The sequence below is a fragment of the Sinocyclocheilus grahami genome, unplaced genomic scaffold, assembly GCF_001515645.1.
Source record: "Sinocyclocheilus grahami isolate Dianchi unplaced genomic scaffold, SAMN03320097.WGS_v1.1 scaffold108.1, whole genome shotgun sequence".
Lineage (NCBI taxonomy): Eukaryota > Metazoa > Chordata > Actinopteri > Cypriniformes > Cyprinidae > Sinocyclocheilus > Sinocyclocheilus grahami.
The window spans coordinates 74,081-88,213 of NW_015505287.1; the positions used below are offsets into that span (position 1 = coordinate 74,081).

Genomic DNA, 14,133 nt, shown 5'->3' on the forward strand with positions numbered 1-14,133 from the left:
TATGAAAAGGAAAAGCTTTGAGGCTTAAAGTAACGCAATTTTATGTTTTAGGGGCTTCTGACCATCAATGAAGTATGTTCTTATATGGTGAAGAATGATGAAATATGACTTAGGGTGACCATACGTGCCATTTTCCCAGGATATGTCCTGGCCAGGATTTCTATATTGCCCAACATATCTAGGTTTTGGCTTTGTTTGCGTGTGCAGACCGATCGGTGTATGACATCAAAATATCATACAGATGGTTCCTTATGCTTAGGAACCATCTGTATGATATTTTGATGTCATACACCGATCGGTCTGCACACGCAAACAAAGCCAAAACCTAGATATGTTGGGCAATATAGAAATCCTGGCCAGGACATATCCTGGGAAAATGGCACGTATGGTCACCCTAAGTCATATTTCATCATTCTTCACCATATAAGAACATACTTCATTGATGGTCAGAAGCCCCTAAAACATAAAATTGCGTTACTTTAAGCCTCAAAGCTTTTCCTTTTCATAGAGTTACTAGAGGAACCACTGGCTGTTTAGAGATCTTGCAGGAAATTATGGGTTCTATTTTGCAAATTTCCCAGAAGACTGAAAGGCTCAGAGGAACTCTAAAATGTTGAGTTTAAATGATACGGTATCTTATTTTCCTTTTTGCAAACAACAGTGATTCTTAGACAAAGCAAGCGAGCATGCATTCATAACAGACAGACAGACAGAGAGAGAGAGAGAGAGAGAGAGAGAGAGAGGCGGGGATCGACGGAGCAAGAGCGAAACGGAAAATCCGTCTTCGGCAATAAGCATCAAGATCAGTCCAGGGGCCGATCTGAAGCTGTTTATACGGACACATTTGGCACGGCGATCTTTTATGCAAAAATAACGGTTTTAGAGGCAGATCGAGCGGAAACTATATGTTTTTGTATAAGGGTTAGAAGTGGAACTTGGGTAGGCGAAGTCTTGGGCGTATCTCCACTTTTGTTCATATATTGTCAAAGAAAACAGCCGAGGCTGAGCGCATCTGATCTTCCCCGAGCGCTCGGTGCTGATGAGGGCTTTGTCGGCGTGATCCGTGCGCGATGGCCGCTTCGGGCGGACAGAAGAGTGAGAAGTTAGATGAAGCTCAGGCTCTAGCGAGGAGTTGCGCGGGGCGACCGGACTTTCTGCCCTGCGATGGACTATCCATCTGCGCCACACACAGCCACGGGAAGTGTTTCAAGCTGCACTGGTGCTGTCATCTGGGCTGGTGCCACTGTAAGTACACGCACTGTTTCTCCAGCATCGCTGAGACTTGGATAGATAAGGATACTATCAGTTGCACAGAATAAACAGTATCGAAATGCCCCAAGACTTAAAACTATCACCCATAAAGAGGAGTTTAAGGGGTCAGCGCTTTTATTTCTTAACAGTTCACCAGTGGCCAGTGTAAGGTTATGTGAGGCAAATGTATGTGTAAAAGGCAAAGCTTCCTAAAAAGATTTTCAAGGCACCTTTGGTTTGTAATAAAACAAAGATTTCATTCACAGACTCGGGGAAATTCTTTTGTTCCCATTTCCCTTCAGAGTTAAAATGCTCTCGTCAGATAAGCGTTTATCATTATTTAACCACGATTTTAACATCTTACACAAGTTCACTAGTAGGATATGTAATGTTGCATTTGGAACATTTGGTTTTAAAATGTAGCCTACCTTGTACTTTAAAATGCAACACATATTTTGCTAATCAGACATTTAATTGCCTTTAATCTGATAGATAGCCTACGTTTGCTAATTTTTATTAGACGGTAATAGCATCTTCTTATCACATATTCTCAGAGGAATGTGGAATCTTTCGTTTGTGTCACTGATGAAATATTAAACAAGTTGATAAATGTTGCATAGACATCTTAGAAATGACGTTGTGATGTACATCTAGTTTCTGCTTGTCTATGCATGCTATTTAAAATCGATTAAATTACTTTGACCTTTACTAAGTATTGCTATATATACTGTATGTACTGTATACACATATTTTAAGAGATAACGGCGATCAGATGCACCTTATACCACCGGTGGAGGGAGCTGTTTTGCCTTTTTTTAAACCTAGGTCTTTAAATACAGAATATATACAGCGAATTTCAGCTGGTTGATTGTTTATATGGTCTCCATGTGTAAACCTGCTAAATGCTGACTACAGTATAGTAAACAGTAGTAGAGTGTAGAGTAGTAGAGTATTATAAACATTAACATTATGCATTTCTGTAAAGCTGATTTAAAATACAGAATTATTTGACAGTTTTTTTATATACAGTTGCCTCAGGACAGTGCTTCTGTCAACAAACTGCATGTCTGATTCTTAAGTCTTGTTTCCTGTTTAAGATTAGAGCAGCATTTGAGACAACCCCCATAACTTGACTTCATAAACTCCTCAGCAGAACAGTTAAACTTCTGTTGAACCAAATTTAGTTTTTCAGTTAGCTACACGCATGCCTTCAGGTATCCGTGGCTTGGATTTCTCAACAAATCCAACAGTTTTGCTACTTTTCTGACTGACAAGTTGAAAAAGAAATTAATCAGGATATGACAGAAAGTTCACGCAGCCCTGTCAGAGATCAAGCGCTAGTCTGGCCTTGTTGCTAAGTTGGGCTTTTTTATCTCAGCTTTAAAAGGGCAGCACGATTTATTCCTAGCTTGAAGGTCTCAGCTTTGACTTGCTTTTTTAAAGTTCAACCTTTCCCTTTCAGAAGAAAAATGATAGCGGTAAAGTCTTTGAGCTTTTAACCTCACTCAATATAAAATGACAAAGTACAACATCAAACTCACCCACCATTTGAAATTAAATTGAGAATGTCAGTTAAATTCCAATTCACTTCCTGAATTTGAACTGATGAACAAACAGGATGCAGAATTTGATTTTGAATAAAAGGAAATAAAATGAAGAGTGATTGAAACTGAAAGAAATGAACATGCTGGAAAAATGGCAGCAAGTGAATTTTTTAATAATGCATTTAATAATATATTTTATTTTTCACTGAATTACACATGCTCACTACATAAGTTAGATTTTTCTAAAAACAATCAAATAACCTGAAATCAGTGTTTTCAGGACATTTTATATACTGTATAGCAAAATAAAAATGTGTAGTTGAGAAAAATGTATTATACAGTACATATCACATAAATAGGCAAAAGTCTAAATTAATGATGTTATTATTTATTTTTCGTGTCCTATTGCTTTCATTCTAATTCAGATTGCAATTCAACATCCCATACTGTAGGGTGTGACCATTACAGGAATTAATTTTTACATTAGTAACAAAGTTATTTCTACCAAGACACACCCACACAACAACATACTGTTACTGTAAAGTGCAGCTGTCACAATAATTAAGCCGTTATCTGTTCTCATTAAGCGGAGGATGTTTATGTTTGCAACACTATGAGCATTATGTAAACATGCTAAATATTAATTTGATACTTGGCGCGATGCAGCACAGGCTCTCAGGTAGAACCAGTGCTGTTTAAAATGGAACAACAATGTTTCTCCTGGGAGCTTGACTGACATTTGGCCTACTTGTGAGTTGAATTGCAAGTTGAGTTATGTCTTCTTTCAGGACCCGCAAAGGTAATACCAGCATTACACAGAAACTCTGTCAGGTGCTAATCTTAAAAAAAAACTAAACTTGGTTTAATTATAATTAGAAGACAGAGGGAGACACCAGGAAAAAGGTATTGTTGCTTTTGCTAAATTCAATGATTCTTTGCGTGCGGTCAGGCTTGTTTTGGGCACTGCATAAATGAGGAATACAGTACAGTTAGTAGACCATTATCTCAAAATAAACCCTAGGCAAATAAATCCATCCAACTATACAATTTCCCACTTATTACATGGCTACGTATAAAATAGCAAAGTTCAGGAGAAATGTGTTTAATGCTGTGGACACACACAAAAAACCTGATCCCAAGATACCGTACAATACCATTGTTAGTCTCACACAGAGACAAGAAGTCACTGTACACTATAAAGCCCAGAGGCAGTTAGAAATGTATTTATACATACTTGCAGGAGTGAATAACTGAATACAGATTGGCTTTGTCCTTTGAGATAAGTCTTTTGAGAGGAGTTCTCTGCAGACACTGGGGAATTCTGATGTTTTCTACTCTCGTATTCCTCTTTTTCTGTCTTTTATTTGTCTTTGCTGTTTGGGTGGATGTAAACACAACAGGCGTTGTTCTTGTTTACCTCCCTAAAGGTTAGCAGGAAGATATGCCGTTTGGGGACTTCAAAACATAGAGGATGCTTTTAAGATTTCACTAATTCTGCTGTGTGAGGTTAGATGTTTAGTACTTGAAAATGTATGTCCGATTGTTAAAATTGTTGTTTTGGAGCCACCAGATGTCTCCGAGATTTAATATGAATGACATCCTTCTAAAATGAAGAAATATAATGATATGCTTCAGTCCAGAGGCCCTAGTGTATTGGTGTTCTGGGTAGTGTAATGTTATACTGTACTTGTCAAGCTTTGATGAAAAAGGAAGTGAGAGTGCTAAGTTTCTCCCAGTGGTTTGTGGGGCAGGCCATAGCACATCAGCACTATGAGTTAGCCTTGTTTAGTGTCAGTAATAATATGTCATCCTTCTCCAATGGGTTCAGGTGTCATGCATATGGACAATTCTGGATTTTGAAATTCGCTAGTGGGGTCACTGCACCTTGGAGACTGTCAGGGGGCCTACAAAAGTCTCAAATGCTAAATGATGTGAGCTGACCTCCCGAAACCCTAGGCACCTTCAGTGTACAGTGTAAGTTTATTCGGTCGGGGCTGTAGACCCCTCAGTACTTCCAGTTTAGACTGAGAAGAAGTGGCTCCAGGCCCCTCAGCTGATACAGGGTTGGGCCCACAGTGCTTTAAGGGAAAATGATCACTAGGGGTCACACGGCCATCAGAGCCTTCAGTGTAAGTTGATTACGATGGGCCCCAGGCCCCTCAGCTGATACAGTGTAAAGGCCTTTCCACACTGAACGCGATGCGAAAAAGCGAGGCGAACAGTGCTTTCACACAAAGCGCGAAACGATTGTACGCCTTCTGCTAATTCACACCTGCACGCTAGGTGGCGCCGACCAACAATGTATTTTTCCTCAGATATGTATCTCATATATGGATTTAACATCTAATTAAGATAAACAAAGTTTGGCTCTACACCAGAAACACAAACTATCTATAATGCTTACAAGAATAGGCTACATCCTAAAATATAATTAGAAGTACAATTAGCATCAAGCTATACTTGAAAATGTATTTGCATACCCACTTTAAACCATCATCGAGTGCTTGTAATAACTTCCGATTGTGATTTATAGTTGATTCTATAATAAGCAGATACATGCACTCTTTGTATGTTTAATAACGCTGCACTGCTAATATTTGTCATAAACATCCTTTATTGCTATAAAAAAATACCATGATCTGCATACAGAACACATACAGAAAATATATTGTCATAATCATGTCTATTTGCTTTCATATTTCATGTGTAGAAAAATGTTTCACTCGATTTTTTTTAAATACGGAAGATCTAGACTAGAGAGTGAACGTGCTCATAACAATCGCGCACGTGGAAGAAAACGGACAGTGCTCTCCAGATCACATGATTCAGTGGAGAATTATTAGAAATGTTATTCTGTATAAAGAACATGTGAGAATAAATCTGTTCTCAAATACCAACGATAACTATTGCTGCGTCTCAATGTGCCTACTTATACTACGCCCTTAAAGTATGTACTCTTTTGGTGAAGAAAAGTACACACTTTTGAGTGTGTAGTAGAAGAGTAGGCAAGCTTTGGGACATAGTATCACGTCACAACTGCGTCTTTAAAGGATGCTCTGTTGCATAGATACACGCACCCTGTCACTGTAAACTGGCCTGTCAATTATCTTGTCACAGTTAACATCCTCCACATTGCATTTCATTTAACTTATTGGAGAGAAAAGAAGTAGGCTATCACATTGATCTGCCAGTTGCGGGTCTTTCATGCTGAGAACTCTGCTCATATTTTATGCATAATGATGCATTTAAAAGTTAATGACCAAATGGATGTTTATAAAGTTTACATTGCTGTTGCAGATGAAATATAACAGATAACGTTAAATAAATATTTTTTACCAGGTTAAATGTTGAATATTAGTAACTCAACCCCCTTTTTCCAAGCCTCTCTACCTAACCGCCGGTCGCGCACATCCACCATGTTTGTAGTTAACACGTTTTATTCGTGTTTGTAGTTCTGGACAGAATCCTTCACCAAAGGATTGTGGGCAATATTAGCCATTAAAGTGTGCACGGATCCACACTTCAAAAATCGACCTGAAATAGTAGACCATCCGGGGACTTTTGGCATACTCTTTTCAACATACTATGCATTGGGACACACTTATTCTAATCTCACATACTATTTAGGATGGATAGTATGAACATTGAGACGCAGGGAAGAACTCAGCATCCACTCTCTTATCCGGGATACTCTTCTTCGGTGTTTGTTTTCACTGGTTTTCGAAACAGCACCACCATTCTCACCCTTTTGTGCAACAGTAGCTGCAATTGGTGTTCAGTGAGGCATCATATAATCACAGTGTGAGATGATGCTCAGTCTGTTCTTGAAGCCAGTCTGGACTGGCAAGTAAACCTATCAGACACACATACACAGAAACTGAGAGGGAGAGAGACAGACAGACAGACAGACAGAATGAATGTTCTACCTGAGATGAACCAAGACATAAGCGTGAACATGGCCTTGCCTGTCTAATCCTGACGGATGATTCACACTAAGGGATTTTCAAGGCCTTCATCATCAGTCTTCATCCAAACCCACCCTCACACTTCTCTGAGACCAGTCCGATGTGTAATTACAGACGAGCAGGACAGAGGAGTGTAGAACTCAGCTCCTCTCATCTGTGACTTCACTCTTCTAATCAGGGGTTTTTCTCAACCTTTTATCAAGAACGAGCATCTCACACAGTCTGAGTGGCAGCCACCCTCACTACTGTTTCTTTTTTTCTGTTTCTATTTTACCAAGGTTCTTGAAAGTCTATTTTAAGGGTGCATCAAAACAGACGCAAATATCAAGTTGTATCAGGCAAATCCTTTAAATAGAAGCTAAATGAACTCCTCCAAACTTCTGCCAGCACTCACCATTTATGTGAAGTATATACTCTGCAGAGAGAAAGTAGAGCTCTTACAGAGAAGGGTGTACATCCAGGCAGAACATTTAAGATAATAGTTGCAAATGAAAAAAATTACTTTATTTAATAACTATTATGTCATTCCAATCCCATATGTTATTTTTTGAGGTCACTATGAACTGCAAAAGTCGCTGGTTTGCTTTAAATCATTTTTATCACTATGAACTGCCATTGTATGGAAAAGAGCTGTGCAATGATTCTTAAAAAATCATATTTTTGTGTACCTCAGAAAAAATAAAATAACATGGGATTGGAATGTTTGTTAAAGGGTTCATTCACAGCAGTCATTACTCAGACCATACTATTTTAAGTAGTGTTGACATTCAAGTGAAATTGGACCCCACTGACTTTCATTGTGTGCAAAAGAAAAGAAAAATAATTGGGAGAAGTAATCTTTTTGCACCATACATACAGACCTGTTGAGAAAAACCACCATAGCTGGGCAGCATCCCATTTTCAGTTTTTAACTTACCGTTTAGACTTCCTTGGTGAAACATCAAAAATATCAGCAACAAGACCAGCACAAAAGCATAAACCAGCAAGACCAGCCCCAAAGCACATATAAGATACATAAAATACTATAAATACTGTAGAGTACTCAAAATCAAAATGTAAAGTAGACAGACAAAAGTCCAAGTCATTGGTTTGCTTCCCAATTCTCAACAAGAACAGTGTATAGAAGTCGATGGTTTGCATTATATAATAATTTTAGTTAGAGCCAGGCCATAGTCACAAGTAATTATGATTAAGACCATATAAAACTTCAAGTATTGTAAATGTCAAATCAAAATTGTGCCTCAATTCAAGTTTAGAGTCTCAAGCTCTCATTTCTGATAGCTTAGATTGCATGTCTATAAAACAGGATATGGAAAGTCCTGCTCACATCCGCCTGTAAACCCTGATTGTACATCAGGCTTTGTTTGCATAATATTTGTCTGAGCACAAGAACTTAAAGCCTAAAAATAAGACCAACAATCACAGGATTAGGTCTTATCTGTAGACACACACATTCTGTGGTACCCAGTCAGCAGAGGTTTCAAATGTCCTCATATGGACCTTTAATGATTCTTCACTGATAAAACTCATTGCAATACTTGCTCGATCACTCAAATCCCACTTATTTATATGTCCCACATGTCTGAAAGTGGTTTCCAGTTTCATTAGCTTTCATCATTTCATCAAGTGTAAATTAAACATGAGAATGGATAGAGCAGACTGGAAACAGCAGCTCTGAAGCTTTCTGTATTGGTGTAAATGGCATGTGTGGGTAAGTTTTCAATTATATACAGTGCTCCCCTCCTAGCACTTAGCACGGACTGCTAACCTGTCCATAGACACATGGTCAAGGATTTGTAATGGGCCTATAATGTACTGTATTATATGACTGGATCAGGCTTTAGTGGTACATTATTTTCTGTCATGTGTAGAATGACCCAATTACTGAGCTGATTTAGCAGGATAGTCTACCGGAAAGATTATTTTAGGGATGTTTTTTAAAAGTAAATAATGTGTCAAGCAAACCATTTGACTTTTACACATCAATGTATCGTCACGAGCCACAGGGTTTAATTTGGTTTTGTTTGTGTATGTTTTTTTGACTCTCAAAGCCGTGATTCCCATTCACTTCCATTATATGACTGACAGACTGCAACGGTTTGAGTTAAAAATCTTCGTTTGTGTTCTACTGAAGAAACAAAGTCACCTACATCTTTGATGCCCTGGGGGTAAGCAGATATACATCAAATTTTCCTTTTTGGGTGAACTATCCCTTTAAGACTATGTCAAATGGTTTGCTTGACACATTATTTACTTTTAAAAAACATCCCTAAAATAATTCAACCGCATAATACTGTAAATCACAAGAAATAATATATTCATTAGCAAATTTTAAACTGAAAAGTTTAACAGTTTTTTTGCTGTGTTCTTTAATGAAGGTAATAAATAAAAAATAATTAACCTAACATACACAAATGAAATATATATGAAATATATATACATTGTCATATTAAGTAAAAACATATACAGTATTAAAGCTATTAGAAATTTCATAATTAACATATATATATAGCACATATAAATATGCATGTTTATGTTTATGTAATACATTTTTGGACATATATGTTATGTATATCAATCCTGCAAATACATGATGATGTTATGTAAGTAAATATAAAAGATAGACATCTATTAAAACATACAGATTTTTTGTATGTGTGGTGTTTTAATAAAGTTGCATATATGTATAGTTGACATGTTATTGCTACATGTAATACAGTATAAAAATCACAATATAGATATTATTAATATATAGTATGTACATATTTTACTACGGAGAGTTTATTTATGTTCTAAACTTACACAGAGAATATACATACATTATGTGCAAATTATATATGGCCTTATAAGTAACATATATGGCAATATCACTCTTGACATAGTGCAATAAATGTCAGAAATTAAATTTCTGCATGGGAACTCATGGAAACATTAAGGCCAGTGGCACAATTACTTCATAAATTATTAAACACTAATTAACACGTTTTATTTGAGTCTCTCTGTTTATTAGCATTCCACACATCCACACATCTACACATCTACATCAGATCAGACAAATATATTCAGTCTTGAGGATGGTGACAGATATAAACACACTTTTTAAGGGCAGTTGAATGTTTTTGTTCCCTTGTTCCAAAGAAAGTCTTTCCTTTTTGGAAGCTTAATCTATAAAGACAGACATGACAGATACAATTACAGTGGCAGAAGAATTCTTGTTCTCGACAGGATGTTGATGTGATTATTACGAAGGATAGTTTTTTCATGGCTAAGAGTTTCTATACAGGCCTCAAGGCATCTATCATTTCACGTTTCACACATGACTGCAAACACTTGTTATTTCAGATCCATAGTGAGGTGGAGGCAATTGTTATGTACATTCATCCTTCTTTCAAATTCTTTAGCTTGGCAGTACAAAACGTGAAAGTGGTACCGTCACAAAAATTGTCAATGGCTCTACTGAATGGGATTAGAGGTATTGGCTTTTGTTCTTATGCCTTGCTAACTGGGGCAAGCCTTTTTTTTATTTTGTTTTCAATTAAGTAGGTCTGCTCTGTCTTCTTCTTCCATCAAAAGCAGATTAACATTCATTCTACCACAGCTAACATGACAAATCTGGTCATATAGTAGGTACCCTATTTACTGTAAGTCGATCCCACTGTGTCATATCCTTTGAATGAAATGTGTGCCATGTCTGTTCATATAATTAATATTCATTCAAGTTCCTTGAATTATTATTTTTTTGTCTCTCTGTCCTATTTCCCTTCAAATGCTCTTTTTTAACAATAAATAAAGCATTGCCCACAAGGCTATCTGCTCCAACAACTGTATATACCATACAACCTCTCCCAGTTTTTGTTCCCTTAGTTTACAAATTGTATATATTGCATATACTGTAAGCCGTCTTCATCTAATGCAGACCCAGGATTGAGAGATTTGAAAGAAGTTGCATAGCCAAGGGCAAACACAATGAGAAAGTTTGTTTATCTAATCTTAAGATTCTCATTGCCTTCCAATCACATTACAAGCTGGGTGTGATGAAAAAGAGACAGAAAGATAGAAAGAGATGCGTTTGCCTGTTTGGAGAAGCAGAAACCACAAGTGATGTCAGTAAGAATGGTTCATTCAGAATTGTATGTCAGTAACTACCACAGTTGAATGCCATTTATCAATGCAGTTGGAAATTCGAGGAGTTCTTTTAGGGGTTGAGATAAACCATAAATGTACAAGGTGGAAAAATAGCTGGAAAGAGAAGATAAAAGTGTGTGATGCTACAGAAAATACCGTTTTGGACCAGATATCAGTGATATCTGACTGCTTTTTGTCATCTCTAAATGAGTAGAGATTCGGATCAGATGGAAATGATTCTTTCTCCTGCCTCACAGCCAGCTGGGCCTCAGGATGTTCCAGAGCAAAGAATCCATTCTATTCTGCCTTTGAGATACTATAACACTTTCAGATTAGTAACTTGCTTTGTACAGTGCAAGTATCTAGCAACTTATAACAGCATCTATCACAGCTATCACCAGCACATCAGACAATAGCAGCTCAAGACTAAGTCAACTCACCAATGAGATTTGAATTTAAGTTTTCAGCAAGAATATATTTATTTTTGCTCAACCTCATCTATTTTTTAGTACATTTTCTCACATTCAGTTGATGCTATCAGTGTCTCCTGCTGCACAGAAAGAATTGTTTTGGGGCACCTATTGTATTCAATACATATGAATGTATATTATGAATGTTATTGAATGGCAAAAAGTTAATTCTGCTGTTTTTTTGCAGGTAAATATGTCTATCAACCCATGACCAGTGTATGCCAACTTCCCAGCACGCCGGTTCCAGTTGCCCCCTCAGGTCACACCCACACCATGAACCTGTCCATCTCCCTGGCTGAGCGTTTTCTCAGGACGGCCCCCAAATTCCAGGCTCCACCCTGCCCAGAGTCGCCCAAGTTCTGCGTCATCTCTGAGCTCTTTGTGGATGATTACATGGTCAAACGTATCAACGGTAAGATGTGTTATGTGCAAAGGCCGCCTCCCCCTTCACCAAATCCCACACACCAACCCCAAATGCCGGCACCTCAACCTGCACCCCAACGTACCAACAAGCACACAAGGCAAGCGGGCTCAACTATTAAACACGGCCAACCAAACGAGAAGATCTCAGGCCCTAAAATGGACCACTGCTCGTCTCCCTCCAGCTCAGAAGACTCTGGAATTAATGCATTGGGTCTGCACTACATGGAATCATGCGATGAGGACTCCTGCATGGATGATGACGACGAGGAAGAAGAGGATGATGAGCTGAGTACCGATGGGGACTCCAGTCCCGGCAGCCTCTGGGACCAGGATGAGTGCACTTTACTGTCACCGTCCAAATCAATGGTTGAGATCATTGAGAAGATCGAGACTACAGTTTGACGTGCCTGTCAATTAATACCACAATTGGAATTCCTCAGTCTCGGAAACACTTCCCAACACTATCCTATATGCAGATGCATGAATTCAATGAGCCAACGCAAGCACACGCTCCCTGTTATGGCAGTGCCATCCGAGGTTGTCCCAGAAGAGCCCTCGAGAGATGAGTCATGGCAACTTCTATCCTCTACTTACTACAACTCTGATTTTCCCTATAGTCCCTTACGCATGGTGAGGCTAATGTAGGTTACACGCAAGTAAGTGCACTGACAAACACATATTGTGAGAACTTTGACCAAATGGGACTCGATACATGATAGAATATTTCATGGATGAACAGATGTAGGAAAGTCAAATTCAAAAATATGAGGCTATGTCTCTCCTTAGAGAACTAAGAGACACAATCTGTCCAATGCATAGAAACGGAAGAGGGGATGGCTGATGCAATATGGAGAGATCTAGACTAAGACGGTCTGTGTGTGTTAGGAGGATAGAGAGTGCTACAAAGATAGAAGGAGAGAGAGAGTCTTTCAACGTCCTGTTAGCAGAATCAGTCAGAACAGTGGCTAAATCATGCATGAGCTCAGAGGACGGTAATGAAACTTTGCGATGAAAAGAGATCGAGGCTCATGCTTGAGGGAATGCCCCTTTTCTCAAACTCTCTCACATGCTGAGATTCCCTAGAGGCACAGCCAAGGGTACATTACCAGACGTTTCTTGTCTGGCACCAGACTGTGGGGCAAACCAATCCTCCCATCATTAGAGTCCTTAAAGTTTGTGTCTTCTTTAAGAGTGGAAAACAACTTTTGACAATCAGTTAGGTGATAAATTCTGCAGAAGAGGGATAAGGAATAAAATTGCATTGTTCGTCCCCCAAGAATCCCATTGTGATCTATGTTCCATTTTGTCAAGCCACTTTAAAAGTATGAGGTGTATCATTGACAAAGCCAGAGGATTGCTTAGGGGCCGTTCACGCAAGATGCGTTTTTGTGTCCTGTTTTTTAATTGTTGGTCTACATAATTGTGCTGGACAGATGCTGTTATTCCTTGATGTTTTTCTCACATCTGCATTCTTAAGAGTTCACCCAAGCATTACGATTAACTAATTACGTTACTTAGTTACTTTTTATGGAAAGTAATGTGTTACGTTACTTTTGCATTACTTTTTAAATCTGGACAGGGCTTGCTTGTTTGTTTTTAAAATAAAAAAGTTATATTTTTTAACTCCCCCTTCACCAAATCCCACACACCAACCCCAAATGCCGGCACCTCAACCTGCACCCCAACGTACCAACAAGCACACAAGGCAAGCGGGCTCAACTATTAAACACGGCCAACCAAACGAGAAGATCTCAGGCCCTAAAATGGACCACTGCTCGTCTCCCTCCAGCTCAGAAGACTCTGGAATTAATGCATTGGGTCTGCACTACATGGAATCATGCGATGAGGACTCCTGCATGGATGATGACGACGAGGAAGAAGAGGATGATGAGCTGAGTACCGATGGGGACTCCAGTCCCGGCAGCCTCTGGGACCAGGATGAGTGCACTTTACTGTCACCGTCCAAATCAATGGTTGAGATCATTGAGAAGATCGAGACTACAGTTTGACGTGCCTGTCAATTAATACCACAATTGGAATTCCTCAGTCTCGGAAACACTTCCCAACACTATCCTATATGCAGATGCATGAATTCAATGAGCCAACGCAAGCACACGCTCCCTGTTATGGCAGTGCCATCCGAGGTTGTCCCAGAAGAGCCCTCGAGAGATGAGTCATGGCAACTTCTATCCTCTACTTACTACAACTCTGATTTTCCCTATAGTCCCTTACGCATGGTGAGGCTAATGTAGGTTACACGCAAGTAAGTGCACTGACAAACACATATTGTGAGAACTTTGACCAAATGGGACTCGATACATGATAGAATATTTCATGGATGAACAGATGTAGGAA

The 14,133-nt window shown here is 38.7% G+C and overlaps 1 protein-coding gene across 1 annotated transcript; it reads left to right on the top strand.

The window, feature by feature from the left end:
* The first annotated feature begins 757 nt into the window (after positions 1-757).
* Positions 758-13,262, top strand: cunh3orf70 (chromosome unknown C3orf70 homolog). The gene is made up of 2 exons (XM_016277040.1): positions 758-1,245; positions 11,543-13,262. Exons 1-2 carry the CDS (start codon positions 1,071-1,073, stop codon positions 12,178-12,180), a joined length of 813 nt encoding a protein of 270 aa, XP_016132526.1. The 5' UTR covers positions 758-1,070; the 3' UTR covers positions 12,181-13,262.
* The last annotated feature ends 871 nt before the right edge of the window (positions 13,263-14,133 follow it).